Below are 17,222 nucleotides of genomic sequence, written 5' to 3' on the forward strand. Positions count from 1 at the left end.
CCATGAGCCGGCAGTAGACACAGTATTAGCAAGGCTGGTACCGTCCATCAGCTGGCAGTAGACACAGTATTAGCAAGGCTGGTACCGTCCATCAGCTGGCAGTAGACACAGTACTAGCAAGGCTGGTTCTGTCATCGGCTGGCAGTAGACACGGTATTAGCAAGGCTGGTTCTGTCATCGGCCGGCAGTAGACACAGTATTAGCAAGGCTGGTACCGTCCATCAGCTGGCAGTAGACACAGTATTAGCAAGGCTGGTTCTGTCATCGCCTGGCAGTAGACACAGTATTAGCAAGGCTGGTACCTTCCATCGGCTGGCAGTAGACACAGTATTAGCAAGGCTGGTTCTGTCATCGGCTGGCAGTAGACACAGTATTAGCAAGGCTGGTACCTTCCATGAGCCGGCAGTAGACACAGTATTAGCAAGGCTGGTACCTTCCATCAGCTGGCAGTAGACACAGTATTAGCAAGGCTGGTTCTGTCATCGGCCGGCAGTAGACACAGTATTAGCAAGGCTGGTTCTGTCATCGCCTGGCAGTAGACACAGTATTAGCAAGGCTGGTACCTTCCATCGGCCAGCAGTAGACACAGTATTAGCAAGGCTGGTTCTGTCATCGCCTGGCAGTAGACACAGTATTAGCAAGGCTGGTACCTTCCGTCGGCCAGCGGTAGACACAGTATTAGCAAGGCTGGTTCTGTCATCGCCTGGCAGTAGACACAGTATTAGCAAGGCTGGTACCTTCCATCGGCCGGCAGTAGGCACAGTATTAGCAAGGCTGGTTCTGTCATCGCCTGGCAGTAGACACAGTATTAGCAAGGCTGGTACCTTCCAGCGGCCAGCAGTAGACACAGTATTAGCAAGGCTGGTACCTTCCATCGGCCGGCAGTAGACACAGTATTAGCAAGGCTGGTACCTTCCATCGGCCGGCAGTAGACACAGTATTAGCAAGGCTGGTACCTTCCATCGGCCGGCAGTAGACACAGTATTAGCAAGGCTGGTACCTTCCATCGGCCAGCGGTAGACACAGTATTAGCAAGGCTGGTTCTGTCATCGCCTGGCAGTAGACACAGTATTAGCAAGGCTGGTACCTTCCATCGGCTGGCAGTAGACACAGTATTAGCAAGGCTGGTACCTTCCGTCGGCTGGCAGTAGACACAGTATTAGCAAGGCTGGTTCTGTCATCGCCTGGCAGTAGACACAGTATTAAGTGGTGGCAGGGGCCTGTTTGCGATTTCTCCCAGGGTGCACAGTCCGCAGCTTCCTTGAATAGTGTGTGTTTTAGGGTTTGTTTGCTCAGTCAAGTTCTAGTTGAACCCAGACGTGGCACAACTTTTGCCCCTTGCTTCCTTGAGATGGTGCCTATTTATCTTTCATATTTCTCAAGACACCGGGGTCATTTCCTCGCTGTTTTTTTTTTTTGAGGAAAAACAGCCTTCACATCTGCCATTCTCACTCGTAAGTGACCTTTTGCCTTCTTCATACATCTTCCTGATCCTCTAAGTTTCCACATGGTCAAGTTTGGATCCAAGACCCGATATCCTGACTGATACTTAGCAAACAAAGGGACTGCTGTCTCCTATTTCATTACACAATCCGGAGTATGTTCATTACACAATCCAAAAAATGCTACTTTGCCCTCACAAGTGGACTCACGGGGATCCTCTCCCATCCCTGTGTACATCCCTCGCGTCCCACCCCGGCTGGCCTCTCAGCCTTCCACCAGCTTCCTGCTCTGTCACGGTCACTCTAATTTGGGCCTTTCTCCCCACACCTGTCCCCCACCCACTGGGCACACCAGCCTTTCTGTGTCAGCAACTGATGCTGTTCCCGGGGGGTCCTCTACCAACCCCACAGTCAGGCCGTATTCTTACCCCTTCCTAAGTATGGCAAAGTATGAAAAATGCCACGCGAACCCTTGCTGGAGTGTAAATATGTTGCCTCTCCTGCTCTGGAAGGGCCTTGAGCTTCTGGTGTGAAGTTGGTTCGGAAACTGCCCAAGTCTAAGCCATGTTCCCTAGGAGAATGATCTGTGCCCCAGCAGCTCCTCCCACCTCCTGCTCCTGGACTCCCACTTCCTGCTCCCACCACAGACTTCCCTCTTCAGCCCTGGGCTCTGCTGGATGATGCAGTAGAGCGTGCATATCAATTAACAGTCTTCAGCCCTCTCTGCAGCGCCTTCTATTCAGCACAGGTAATACGAGCAGTGTAGACTAGCATAAAAGAATCGGGAAAGATCAAATGCTTGAAGCTTTCTTTCAACCAGTTCAGGTCCCTGAGAGCTGCCTCCCGACTTTGCCTCTTCCATTATCTCCCTTGAAGTAACCTCCTTGATTGCAGCATTCTCAGAGCAGCTCAGGATTTCCCACCTGTCCCAGCCCTTCTTCGGTCCAGCTCCCATCCCAGTTAAATGGAGATACCAAGTAAATGCCCACATGAAATGCATGCTAAAGTTGATTGTGTTAACTTAAAGTGTTTTTGAGAGGCGCAAGTAGGTAGTATGGTCATTTTAACATATTTTTAAGAAACATATGTTATGGAAAATGTCAAACATATGACAAGATAAAGGGACTTGTCTAATGGACCCAGCAGTGTTAGTGGTTATCAATATGTACAGTCTCATTTAATCTGTCACCCCACTTGTAACCCTACCTTCCACCAGATTGGTTTGAAGCATATCCCAGACCTCATACCATTTCATTTATAAATTTACATTTAAAAATGTATGCTACTGTTCCTTTAACTGCAGATTCTTTCTTTGCTCACAGTCTGCTAAGATGTTTTCTTATGCTGGATGGACGCAGACCTGTAACGCCCTGTTTTTCATCTTCTCTGCCATATTTTTCATCAGCCGCTTCATTGTTTTTCCCTTCTGGTGAGTAGACGGGGGGTGCACCCTGCCTTTGGTCAGTGTGCAGAGGTGGCCTTGGCACATGGTCACCATCAGGGCGTTGGCCTTTCCATACATGGGGCTCCAGTTATTTGTGCCAAGTACAGTTGGGGAAAAGAATGTGATGGAGCCATTTTTATAAGTAATTAAAACAGCACCCTATGGTGTGAAAAATGGTTGTTACAACAGGAGGTGGAAATGTGTGACTTGACGGGCAGGCAGCAGCTCTTAATCTGTCTTGTTTCTTGAATGTGAGCCTTTCTTTGTGGTTAACAGCTTTTCCAGTCACTCAATGAAAAGTCACTGTCCAATCACCAGTTCTCTAATAGAGGCATGTTCTGTGTGACAATAATTACAGTCAGTACTTGAATGTCAGACACTGGGTTAGGCCCTTTCCATATCTTGGCTCTGGTCTACATAATAAATCATAAAGATGGGTATTATCACTTCCACATCCCAGATAAGGAAAGTGATATTTATTTCATTCTCCATGACCACTAGTTCTAATAATGGTTTGAGTATCCTTTTGATATGATTGGCTCTCCATCAGTCTGTTGATTTTGTTTAGCCTCAGAGTAGCAATGAAGAGAATAGATTGTGTCTCCCGTGACAGTCATTTCCTTGGGAACCATAATTGTCCATGTGTTGATCGCCAGACACCAGACTAAACATGCAGGAAAGACGTAGACAGTTTGGGAGGAACAGCTTTTAACCGACCATAATTTGGGGCTAGTCTGGGAGCTTGGGATCCTCTAAACAGAAGACTTAGTGCTATTGAAGAGCCTAGATCCAGGGGAAATGGATGGAGATTCACTCAAGTTCCAGGCCTCATTCCTAAGTGTATAGACAGCACGCTTGGGTAGCATCCAGGGAAATGCAACCAAAGAGGTCAATGCCCTTCTCATGGGAGTCAGCTGCATTCTTTGGACCCTTCATATTAGGCATTTTCTGGAAGGGAGCAACAGAGTAGTGTGGTTAAGTTGCTAGATACAAGAGTCATCCTGCATTTAAATCCTGGCTCCACACTTACAAACTTTGTGACCTTGAACAGGCTAGACCACCTCTCTGTGCCTCAGTTTTCTCATTTGTAAAATGGAAATAAGGGGGCCTGGCGCGGTGGCTCACGCTTGTGATCCCAGCACTTTGGGAGGTCGAGGTGGGTGGATCACGAGGTCAAGAGATTGAGACCATCCTGGTTAACATGGTGAAACCCCGTCTCTACTAAAAATACAAAAAAAAAAAATTAGCTGGGCATGGTAGTGTGTGCCTGTAGTCCCAGCTACTCAGGAGGCTGAGACAGGAGAATTGCCTGAACCCAGGAGGCGGAGGTTGCGGTGAGCTGAGATTGCGCCATTGCACTGTAGCCTGGGTAACAAGAGCGAAACTTAGTCTCAAAAAAAAAAAAAAAAAAAATGGAAATAAGGGTTGTCATGAGGCTTAACTATTTTATGTACTTTAAAACAATGTCTGGTACTCAGTAAAGAATCAGTAAATGCTCTCTATTATAATTAAACGTATTAATGAGTATCTCAGAATTTGAAGTTGAACTAGAATCAAATCCAAGATGTATGTCTCAGATACTTTCCTTGGTTAATAAATCATCACCATCACTTACACTTTGAGCAAGTGTGTTTGTGAAATTTTAATAATGGCTGGGGGGGTGGTGCTGCACGCCTATGGTCCCAGCCACTCAGGAGCCTGAAGTGAGGGGATCGCTTAAGCCCAGGAGGTTGAGATCAGCCTGGGCAACATAGTGAGACCATATCTTTATATATATAATTATTGATAACCCTGTCAATAACTGCTATCATACTATATATAATTCTAATACTAATAATACATAGTATATATAGTATGATAGTAGTTATTGATAGAATAATGTTGACTTGCAGGTGACAGTGGGGCATGGCTTTTCAGTATGACTTTCATGACACTATCAACCCAGCATTTGCCCCTAGTTCTTTTCCTTGTGTCCCAAAGGCACTACACATTCCAGTCACCTGTTGCTATATGACAAAGCATCTGAAAACCTAGTGGCTTAGGACAGCAGTGGGTAAACATCTTCTGTGAAAGGCCAGAGAATATATATATTTTAGGCTTTGAGGGCCCCATATGGTCTTTTTTGCATATTTTTCTTCATTTTGTTTTGTTTTATAATCCTTTAAAAATGTACCAAGCCATAATTACTTAGCTCATGGGCTGTACGAAAGCATACAGCCATATTGCAGGCCAGATTTTACCCAGAGGCCATAGTTTGGAGACCTCTGTTTTAAGACAACAACCTTCATTGTTTATTATTATTATTTCTCATAGCTCTAGGAGTTGATTGGCCTTGGCTAGATGATTTTCACTTAGGGTCTCTTGTGTGGTCACAGTTATATGGTGGCTGGGCAGTCACGTAGTGTCTAGAGTCCTCAGCACGTGCTTAAAGTCATATATAGAAAATCAGGCTGGGTGCAGTGGCTTACACCTGCAATGCCAGTACTTGAGGAAGCCAAAGTAGGCAGATCGCCTGAGGTCAGGAGTTCTAGAACAGCCTGGAGAACATGGCGAAACCCTGTCTCTACTGAAAATGCAAAACAATGTAGCTGGGTGTAGTGGCATATGCCTATAATCCCAGCTACTTGGGAGACTGAGGCAGGAGAATTGCTTGAACCTGGGAGATGAAGGTTGCAGTGAGCTGAGATTGTGCCACTGCACTCCAGCCTGGGCGCCTTCAAAAGAAGAAAGGAAGGTGGGGGGAAGAGAGGAAGGGAGGAAGAGAAGAAGAGAGGAAGGGAGGAAGGAAGGAGAAAAGAAAGAGAAAATCAGCTGGCTGATGCTGCTTGTTGGCTGGAACACCCACGGCCCCTCTACCTGGCCTTGACCTTTTCATCTCATGGCACCTGCATTTCAAGGGTGAGCATCTTAAGAGAGTGCTAAAGAGATGCTGCATCTTTTCTCATAGCAGCCTCAGTAGTCACATCATGTCATTTCTAACCTTATATTTTTCATTGGAACCAGGTCACTAAATCTGACTTGCATGCAAGGGAAGGAAGACTAGACTCCATTTCTTGATAGGAGCAGTTTCAGTGAATTTGCAGAACTATTTTAAAAGCACACAGCATGGAAGCTCTTTGTTCCAGTAACTCTCTGAGAAGCTTCTGCAACATTGCTGCCATGGTTGGCTTTTGATTTAGCAATGGAGAATATTCACCTCAGAATATCCCATGATGTCTCAAAATAAACAAGTTTACTCACAAACAATTGAACAACAGGTGGTGCTGAGTGCTTATCAGGAGAGTGTGCTATTTTCCCCACATACCTTTGTCTTTGAAAACCCTGCATTTAAGAACTCATTCTCCTGCCAGCATTTCTGGATTTTAAGGAGATTCTGTTACATGCATTTGGCATTTTCTTGATCTTGATACTGAATTCACTTGTCCATTGTAGAGGGCAGCCAGTACTCCTATTTGCTGTCTTCAAGGAGTTGGGTTGCAAATAAATCAATATAAACAAACTTGACGGTAAAACAGGCTGGGTGTGGTGGCTCATGCCTGTAATCCCAGCACGCTTTGGGAGGCTGAGGCAGGCGAATCACCTGAGGCCAGGAGTTCGAGACCAGCCTGGTCAACACCGTAAAACCCCATCTCTACCAAAAATGCAAAAATTAGCCCGGTGTGGTGGCAGGTACCTGTAATCCTAGCTACTCAGGAGGCTGAGACATGAGAATTGCTTGAACCCAGGAGGTGGAGGTTGCAGTGAGCCAGGATTGCACCATTGCACTCCAGCCTGGGTGACAAGAGTGAAACTCCATCTCAAAAAAAAAGAAAAGGTTATAAAAACAGAACAACAACAAAAACTTTCCTGATAAAAATATGTCTGTACTGATGTTGACTGATTCTCATTGTCTGGAAAGTTGAGAAAAACCCCACCAAGCTGTTGGAAGTTTGGCAGATCATTTCTCACTGGTCTCTGAAGAAAGCATGTCCGTCAGAGAGGGATCTTCTTTCTGCTGCAGAGTCCTGCTCTAGTTTAAATGGTCTTCCCACCAGCATGAACCTGTTGGCGCCATCATCTTTGTGGAGCCAAAGGGGAAAATTTGGTTCCTTGTTGTTAGCTTGGCTCCAATCCTCTGTCTAAAACTTACAACTCTATGGATTCATTTTTCAGGGGTGATTTATTCTTTCCAAATGTATTGGGATTTTACTATGGACCAAGCAATGTGCAGATCATAGGTATCACCGGAAGGTGGTGCAGCTAACCTATTTCAAGACCAAGACATTTTAGAGGCAGCCTGGGAAGCAGTTTGCAATCTAGTTGCTTTGTTCTTTCCAGCTGCTTCGGTTGCACATCTTTGGGAGAAAGCTAATGGGTTGTGCTCATCTGAGATTTGTCTAGAAGCCTTGAGAAAAGTAACTGGAGTTAGTACATTTCCCTTTCCCTGTCTTTGCCCTTTCTCTCCTTTTCCCCAGCCTCGGTCGCATTTGCATATTCTCTTGGTGAGCCTCCCTTTCGCGTCCAGCCACGAGGCTCCTCTTCTGTTTCTGGGGATCTTACCTCGTTCTCGGTCAGCTTCTGCAACAGCTAGTTACATTGGCTTTCTAAGCGTTGTTTCATTAACATTAGGCAGAAATTCAAAAGAGCACTGGCCAAATTGTTTTAATTGCCTGGTAACCCCATTTGTTTGCATTTTAATTCAAATATTTATTTAAATTATTAAATTGCAGGCATATGTTTTTCACACTGTATTCCCAACTATTGTTTTCGAAAAATGATTTCTCTAGTTTGGAATTATTGGATGTATCTACCTTCTTTTTTTTTTTTGAGACAGAGTTTCGCTCTTGTTACCCAGGCTGGAGTGCAATGGCGCAATCTCGGCTCACCACAACCTCCGCCTCCTGGGTTCAGGCAATTCTCCTGCCTCAGCCTCCCAAGTACCTGGGATTACAGGCACGCGCCACCATGCCCAGCTAATTTTTTGTATTTTTAGTAGAGTCGGGATTTCACCATGTTGACCAGGAGGGTCTCGATCTCTTGACCTTGTGATCCACCCGCCTCGGCCTCCCAAAGGGCTGGGATTACAGGTGTGAGCCACTGCGCCCGGCCTTATCTACCTTCCTGAACATGCAAATACCCACAGAGAGTTATTAGGCTAGAAAGACCTTTCTAAGGCCGGGCAACTGACTGCTAACAGTTTTCCTCCACGAACAACAAGAGCAGGTCGTGGTTCCCCCGAGGCAGGTCTACCTGAAGGGAAGGCATGCTCTGCTCTGCTGGTTTTGCACCTGCGAGTTTAGTGTCTGTCACAGCTGAAAGTGCAGGTGGCAGGGTGGCTTGCTGAATTCATCGCAGCCAGGAGTTACAACAGCACACGGGGAGTGAGACATAGCTTGTGCCTTCCAGGAGTGCATCAAGGCTGTAGAGAGATCTTTGTGTCTACCCCTGTTTCACATGTTTGAAGACTATGCACACTGACTGTGTTTCTCAGAAAAAAACAAATCATTTCCAACTGCAAATAATACTCAAACACCTAGCTCCCTTACTTCCAAAGACACATATGCTTGTAAGGTTTTCCCCACACCACTGGTTCACTGGGCTTCAGATGTCAGCTTTTGATGATCCAGCTTTTACAAGTGTAGAAAAATGGTGCCCTGGGAAGTCCATATGTGAAAGGGAATATTACGGACTGTGTGACCGTGTAAATGCTTGGAAGGGCTAACAGAGAACGGAGAGTTTTAAAAAATAGAGAAAAGACAAGACAAAGCTGAAAGTACCCCACAGTGCTCTTAGCTGACATGCATGGGTGGGGACCAGCGATTAGAGAAGGATGGACCCTTCTTGTCCTATGAAGGCCTGGAACCTTGGTCCTAAATGAAAAGCAGATGGCAGAGTGTGAGTTCTGATGGCACCATGGTCAGCTTAGTGCCTTTTGCACAGCCAGCAAAGAAAAGGAAGGTACAAGGCAAGAAAGACTCTGTGAAGCTGGGCCCCTCCCTGAGCCACCAAGATAGGCATCTCCAAACTAGACTTTCCAGTCACGTAGCTGAGGAAGGAGACTGCCTGTTCTGCCACCTATGTTCACCGTCTCATTCCACAGGAACCTTCAGAAGAGCTGTCTCATCCTGCCCATGTGCTTGGTGCCTTCTTTCTGCTGGTTTTTTTTGAGACTGAGTTTTGCTTTTGTTAACCAGGCTGGAGTGCGATGGTGCGATCTCGGCTCACCACAACCTCCGCCTCCTGGGTTCAGGCAATTCTCCTGCCTCAGCCTCCTGAGTAGCTGGGATTACAGGCATGCGCCATCATGCCCAGCTAATTTTTTGTATCTTTAGTAGAGACGGGGTTTCACCATGTTGACCAGGATGATCTCGATCTCTTGATCTCATGATCCACCCGCCTCGGCCTCCCAAAGTGCTGGGATTACAGGCGTGAGCCACCGCACCTGGCCCTTTCTGCCGTTTTTAAGTTTACGGACAGCTACAACAATAACCCCTGTTCAAACCATAGAATCCTAGAATAAGGAACCTTATTTATAATCTACTCCTGTCCTTTTATTCACTTATTCATTTATTTAGAAATAATTTCTTTCTGAGACAGAGTCTTGCTCTGTCGCCAAGCTGGAGTGTAGTGGCGCGATCTCGGCTCACTGCAACCTCCGCCTCCCAGGTTCAAGCAATTCTTCTTCTTCAGCCTCCTGAGTAGCTGGCTGGGACTACAGGCGTGCATCACCACACGCAGCTAATTTTTGTAGTTTTAGTAGAGACGGGGTTTCACCATGTTGGCCATGATGCTCTCAATCTCTTGATCTCATGATCCACCTCCCTCAGTCTCCCTAGTTTAGAAATAGTTCCAAGCTTACAAAAAAATTTCTAGTATATTACAGAGAACCCCTAGAGATACTGGTTATCAGTTAGCATTTTGCCCCATTTACTTTGTCATTTTTTTTCTCTCTCTCTCCTTCCCCTCCACACATGTGTACGAATACACGTATTTGTCTCTGAACCATTTAGAAATTGTCAATATCAACTAATTCATTCCTTGTGCCCTAAATATTCGAGCACGTATTTCCTAGGAAGAAGGACATTCTCTTATGTAATCACAGTGTGGTTATCACTTGCAGGAAACGTAGCGGTCTACCTTCCGTGTTCCAATTTAGTCACTCAGTCCAATCGTGTGTTTCATAGCTCTTCCCCTCATGAGTGGGGATGCAGCTCCATATCATGTATTGCATTTCGTTGTCGTTCGTCTGGAACAGCTCCTTACCTCTTCTTTGTCTTTCATGTTGCTGTCATTGTTGAAACATTTAGATGCCATGTTTATTTTTCAGATGAAGAGTTAAGGTACTTCCAGAATCACATAGTTGGTTATGGAAGAATCATATTTGAAACACAGAACAGATATGTTTCAAGTTAAATTTAAAACTAGTTGGAGAGCTTGTCTCCCAAATGAAAACAAAAGAAATGTTTTAACAAGTAACTGTCACAGCATTCTTTCTAATATAATGAGCAGTTGGGAAGAATTTGAATGTCTTCCAATAAAGGATTAGTTAAATTATGATATATCTATGAAATGGATTTCTGTGAAGCCATTACATATGGTATAGGGGTTGGCAGGCTATGGCTCAAATGCAAAATTCAGCCTATTGCCTGGTTTTGTTGATAAGGTTTTCTTGGAACACAGCCACACACACTAATGTATATACTTTCTATACATGAATTCGTTTATGTAATGTTAGCTGTCAGGGCTGCTTTTGTACTGTAATGGCTGAATTGAGTAGTTGCAACAGAGAACAAATGGTCCAGATGCCTGAAATATTTATCATCTGTTCCTTTACAAACAAGTTTGCTGACTCTTGACATACAGCTATGTTCATTGATGTGGAAAGCTCTCTGTAAAATGTTATTGCATGAAAAAAGCAGGGTACAAATATCACACATAGGTAGTGATCACATCCTTAGGTAAAATTATGTGGTGTTAGGAGGGGCAACAAAAAAAGCGCCTTAAAGAATATTTTTGAGAGAGATATCCTGAATTATGTTCACCAAAATATTCTGGGCTACCTGTAAATTGTGAGACTTCAGGTGATTTTTTCCTTTACCTCTGCATATTTTTCTGTAATTCCTAAGTTTTTAAAAGCAATCGAGTTACTACATCTATTTATTTTTTTGAGATGGAATCTCACTGCATCACCCAGGCTGAAGTCCAGTGGTGCAATGTCAGCTCACTGCACACTCTGCCTCCCAGATTCAAGCAATTATCCTGCTTCAGTGACCTGAGTAGCTGGGATTACAGGCACCTGCCACCACACCTGGCTAATATTTGTATTTTTTAGTAAATATGGTGTTTCACCATGTTGGTCAGGCTGGTCTTGAACTGACCTCAGGTGATCCACCCACCTCAGCCTCCCAAAGTGCTGGGATCACAGGCATGAGCCACTGCACCTGGCCCCTGTTTTTCAAACAAAGAACTCGAACTGATAACTTACAAAAGAAGAAATACAGCTACTAAGCAGACCTAGGGGAACTGTAAAAGCCTTGTGAATAATGTAAATTAAAAGTGTTTTATCTTTTAAGTTAACAAATTTTGAAATGATTTCATACTAGTTCTGAGTTCAATTCAACTCTTCTTTCAGAAATTGCTCATGGCCTTATAAATAGTTGTAACGTTGGAAAATATTTGGCAATACTTTAGTACCTTTTAATATACACCTTGAATTTTTGTAACTTTAATGTACACCTTGAAACAGTAATCTTACATTTAGAAATACACACTTTTACAGAAATAATTTTAGTTTATGAAATACTATATGTGCCAAGTTGTCTAAATAGCATAAAATGTCTTTGGTTTAAAGCTAAATGTAATTGAACATAAAATCTCACAAGTGCTATGTTTACTGCAGTGGCAAAAATATAGAACAATGTGAAGTACAAACAAGGGTACAGAACAACTGACATTCTCATGCTTTGCTGGTGGGAATATAAAGCAACCACTCTGAAAAATAGTTTTTCAGTTTTTTATAAAGTTAAGCATATATTTACCATATGGCACACAATTCTACCCCTATATGCTTACCCTTGAAAAATCAAAATTTCTGTTCACATATAAGTATCTACATGAATATTTATAGCAGTTCTATTCATAATAGCCAAAAGCTGGAAACAACCCAAATGCTCTTCAGGGGATGAAAAGACAAACTGTGGTGCAGCTGTAAAGTGGAGTGCCACTCAGTAATAAGGAGGAGCATGCTATTGATAACCGTGACAACTGAACGAACCTTAAAAGCACTATGCTGTGTGAAAGAAGGTGGCCTTAAAAGCTCGCATGCTGTATGATTCCATTTATGTCCTTGGGAAGACAGACCAAAGGATAGAGAACAAAGTGTTTGCCAAGTGTTAGGGATGAAGGGGAGGGTGTGGGCAATAAAGGGATAGCATCAGGGAATTTTTGGCATGATGGACTGTTCTGTATTCTAACTGTAATAGTGTTTGAACAAACCTATAGGCATATTAAATTCATTCAGTGATACACCAAAAAAACAGTAAATTTTATTGCATGTTAATAAAAAAATTTTTTAAATTACATAGGAAAATACTAGAAGAGAATGCATGAAAATTACAATATTGTTTGTTTAAGGTGATGGTGTTATGGACAATTTTATTTTTTTGTTTCCCCAATGTTACATGAAAAATTATTTCTATAAGTAATATAATTATAAACAAACCTATTGCAGGGCTCTAAATTTATAGTACTATGTAGGTTTAAGAAATGAACAAATAGCCCTTGATATGGCAATAATATCTTGTGTGTGTGTGTGTGTGTGTGTGTGTGTGTGGAGTCCTGCTCTGTCACCCAGGCTGAAGTCCAGTGGCACAATCTTGGCTCACTGCAACTTCTGCATCCCAGGTTCAAATGATTCTCATATCTCAGCCTCCCTAGTACCTGGGATTACAGGTGCAAGCCACCACACCCAGTTCATTTTTGTATTTCTAGAAGAGACAGGATTTGACCACGTTGGCCAGGCTGGTTTCAAACTCCTGACCTCAAGTGATCTATTCACCTCAGCCTCCCAAAGTGCTGGGATTACAGGGATGAGCCACCACGCCTGGCCCATATCGCAATAATATCTGAAGACAATGTGCATCTCAGGTCATCAGGGGCAGTTCAAATTGTGTCCAGGAGTCTGTTTATGAAATTAATAAAGCATGTAGTTTACTTTAGGAAGCAGAAATGGAAGTAATCATGGAATTTTTGCTTCGTTTAAGCTTCTTTTATTTGGAACATTTATTTTTGTAGTGTTCTATATTCATCTTTGATGCCAAATAGATGAGATTGTGTTTTAAGGCAATAATGACCTTGTATAAACATGCATTATCTTATTTGTTCTTCGACATCCTCTAACCCCATCACTGAAAGATAAAAATGGTTAGTGCATGATCTTGGTTGAAAAGAGGAAACCGAGGTTCAGAAACATTCTAGTTTAAACACTGGGTAATAAAAATGCTGTTTTCTTTAACTTTTATTCAGGAAGACAGATTGTACTTTTTTTTGTCGCTTGCCAGTAATGATATTTAAAATAATATGATTGTATCTTTTCTTTCAATAATTTCCTAGGCATTATTAGAAACGAAATAAATGAATGGCTTAGGAGAAAAAGTGTATGTTTTGTTATTGAACATTCATAAGTGCTTTGGTTGTAATGAAAGCCTCTCATCTGTTTGGTGTTTCAGGATTTTATATTGCACGCTGATCATACCTATGTATTACCTCGAGCCTTTCTTCTCCTACATCTTCCTCAACCTACAGCTCATCATCTTGCAGGTCCTTCACCTTTACTGGGGTTATTACATCTTGAAGATGCTCAACAGATGTATATTCATGAAGGTAAGGACTGTCCAAATATTATTGCTCTTAGTGAGTGCATGTCATTGCCAGGTTAATGGTGCGGCCCAGACTGTTGAATGGTCAAGCGAATTCATAGTTTTAAACAGAATTCTTTTTTCTTGATTTGATTAAAATTTTGGAAAAATAGAGCTAGATTTTTCATAAGTAGGTCTTTAAGGTGCTTTGAAGAAACTGCTTTTATTAGAAAATAGATTATTTTCACATTTTTTAAATGTCAAAAATTCAAAAATTCAAAAAATTGGTTGCTGTTTGTTTTTATGCTTGAAGAAAAATTTTAAACTTTTGTTTATCGATATGAAATATATGTGCATATGTATATGATATTTTGTACATGCATAGAATGTGTAGTCAGGGCATTGTGGTGTTCATCGTCTTGAGTATTTATCATCTCTAAGTGCTGGGAACATTTCGAGTCCTCTCTTCCGGCAATTTTGAAATACACAGTGTATTGTTTTAACTATAGATACCTGCTACCAAACATTAGAACTTGTTCCTTTTAACTAACTATAAGTTTTTACCTATTACCCAACCTCTGTTCGTCTTCTCCCCAACCCAACCAACACACCCTTCCACCTGGATGGAGTCTATCCTTCTACTCTTTGATATATTGATTTCTTTTCCTTTGGATAAATATCCAGTAGTGAGATTGCTGGGTCATATGGTAATTCTACATTTAGTTTTTGAGAAATCTGCATACTGTTTTCCATAAGATTGTACTGACTTATGTTCCCACGGTGTATCTCTTCTTTTCATTCTCACCAGCATCTATCAATCACTTTCTGTCTTTTTAATAATAACAGTTTTAACTGGGGTGAGGTGATATCTCAATGTGGTTTTGACTTGCATATTTCCCTGATAATTAGTGACGTTGAGCATTTTTTCATATAACTTCCGGCCATTGTGTGTTTTTTCTTCAGAAATATTTATTCATGTCCTTTGCCCCTTTTTAATATAATTATTATTATTATTTGTTGTTGTTGTTGTTCTTGTTTTACTGGTGAGCTCTTTGAGTTTCCAGTATAGTCTGGATGTTAGTCCATTATGAGATGAATAATTTGCAAATATTTTTTCCCATTCAACAGGCTCTTTCCTCAGTATGTTGATTGTTTCCTTTGCTGAGCAGAAGCTTCTTAGTTTAATATAGTCCCATTTGTCTATTTTTGTTTTTGTTGCCTGTGCTTTTGAGGTCTTAGCCATTGAATCTTTGCCTAGACCAGTGCTCTGAAGTATTTCCCTGAGGTACTTTCCTTGTGTATTCTTTAAGTAGGTTTATGTTTTGGGGTCTTATGTTTAAATCTGTCATCTATCTTGCGTTGACTTTTGTATATGATGAGAGATAGAGGTGTAGTTTCAAGCTTCTGTATTTGGATATACAATTTTCCCCACACCATTTATTGAAGAAAGTGTCCTTTTCCCCAGTGTATGCATTTTCTTTATTTCTTTGAAAAATGACATTGGTATCTTTTTATTTTTTTTTTTTGACAGTGTCTTGCTCTGTCTTCAAGGCTAGAGTGCAGTGGCATGATTATGACTCACTGCTGCCTCAATCTCCCAGGATCAAACAGTCCTCCCACTTTAGCTTCTCGAGGTAGCTGGGACTACAGGCACATACCACCACACTTCGCTAATTTTTAAGAATTTTTGTAGCAATGGGGTCTTTATGTTTTCCAGGCTGGTCTCAAACTCCTGGGCTCAAGCGATCCTCTTGCCTCAGCCTCACAAAGTGCTGGAATTACAGGTGTGAGCTGCTATGCCTTGCCAACATTGCTATCTTGATAGGGATTGGATTGAATCTGTAGATTGCTTTGAGCAGTCTGGTTATTTTAATGATATTAATTTTTCTAATCCATGAGAATGGGCTGTCTTTTGTTTGTGTCCTCTTCAATTCTTAAAAATCAGTGTTTTGTAGTTTTCCTTGTAGAAGTCTTTTACCTCCTTGGTTAAATTTATTCCTAGGTATTTTTGTAGTTATTGTAAATGGGATTGCCTTATTGAATTCTTTTTCGGCTAGTGTGTTGTTCATATGTAGACGCACTTTTTTATGTTGAATTTGTATTATGTAACTTTACTGAATTTATTTATTAGATCTAAGGCTTTTTTGGTGAAGTCTTTAGGTGTTTCTAGATATAAGATCATGCCATCTGCAAAGAGGGACAATTTTACATCCTCTTTTCTAATTTGGGTGCCTTTTATCTCTGTCTGTTGCATGAGTGCTCTTTGACATCTCGTACTGTGTTGAACAGGATTAGCAAAGTGAACATCTTTGTCTTGTTCTAGTTTTTTTTTGTTGTTGTTGTTGTTTTCTTGAGACGGAGTTTTGCTCTTGTTACCCAGGCTAGAGTGCAATGGCACGATCTCGGCTCACTGCAACCTCCACCTCCTGGGTTCAGGCAATTCTCCTGCCTCAGCCTCCCCAGTAGCTGGGATTACAGACATGTGCCACCATGCCCAGCTAATTTTCTGTATTTTTAGTAGAGATGGGGTTTCACCATGTTGACCAGGATGGTGTTGATCTGTTGACCTCGTGATCCACCCACCTCGGCCTCCCAAAGTGCTAGGATTACAGGCTTGAGCCACTGCGCCCGGCCTTGTTCTAGTTTTTAACACAATTTACGATGATGTTAGTTATGAATTTGTCATATATGCCCTTCATTATGTTCAGGTATGTTCCTTCTATGACTCGTTTATTGAGAGTTTTTATCATAAAAGGATGCTGAATTTTACGAAGTGGTTTTTCTGTGTATGTTGAGATGGTCATGTAGGTTTTGTTCTACATTCTGTCGATGTAATGTATCACATTTATTTATTTGTTTATACTGAACCAAGCTTGCATCCCTGGGGTGAATCCCACTTGGTCATGGTACATTATCTTTTTGAGGTAATGTTAGATTTGTCCTGCTAGTATTTTGTTGAGAATTTGTATGTCTATATTCATCAGGGATATTGGGCTGTAGTGTTTTTATGTTGTTGGGTCCTTATGTTGGACAGGGTAACCTGTCCTCAGACACTTGTAAATGGATGTTGACTCTACTACAAGGCATTGGGGTCGCTGCCAGTGGCTTGCACCTTGGCCCTGGTTGTGGCATCCAGCAGTGGGGCCCATAGGTATGTGTGATGGCTCTACTGCTGGGGATATCAGGGCCACTGTCAATGGTTCATGCTTCAGCCCTGGTGGCAATGGCCAGCCACAGCAGTGCCCACACACGGGGGATGTCAGTGGGGATCCAGGAATGTGAAGATGCAGGGACTGCCGTGCTTCAGTGCAGGCTGCAGTTTGGTGGAGGCTAGGCTCTCAAAACGGCACTATGCTGTAGCTGCTTAGGACTCAGCAGGTGTGTGGGACCTAGTGTGCACTCCTTCTATGGAGCAATGCTTTCGAGTCAACTCTAGGCAGCTCTCTCTGTTAGTCTTATGGCCCATGAGAGTTGAGGGGCTCTCCTGTGGCTAGGATTGCA

At 42.5% G+C, this 17,222-nt stretch overlaps 1 protein-coding gene across 12 annotated transcripts in view; it reads left to right on the plus strand.

Annotated features, from left to right (window-relative positions):
* Positions 1-17,222, plus strand: part of CERS3 (ceramide synthase 3) — a 106,144-nt gene that overhangs the window by 61,121 nt on the left and 27,801 nt on the right. For all 12 annotated transcript variants that reach the window (XM_035303692.3, XM_078329043.1, XM_035303694.3 and 9 more), the window contains 2 exons: positions 2,765-2,871; positions 13,593-13,746. In XM_035303692.3, coding sequence (XP_035159583.3) covers positions 2,765-2,871; positions 13,593-13,746 — 261 coding nt within the window. The remainder of the gene's footprint in view (positions 1-2,764; positions 2,872-13,592; positions 13,747-17,222) is intronic.

The sequence above is a fragment of the Callithrix jacchus genome, chromosome 6, assembly GCF_049354715.1.
Source record: "Callithrix jacchus isolate 240 chromosome 6, calJac240_pri, whole genome shotgun sequence".
Classification (NCBI taxonomy): Eukaryota; Metazoa; Chordata; class Mammalia; order Primates; family Cebidae; genus Callithrix; species Callithrix jacchus.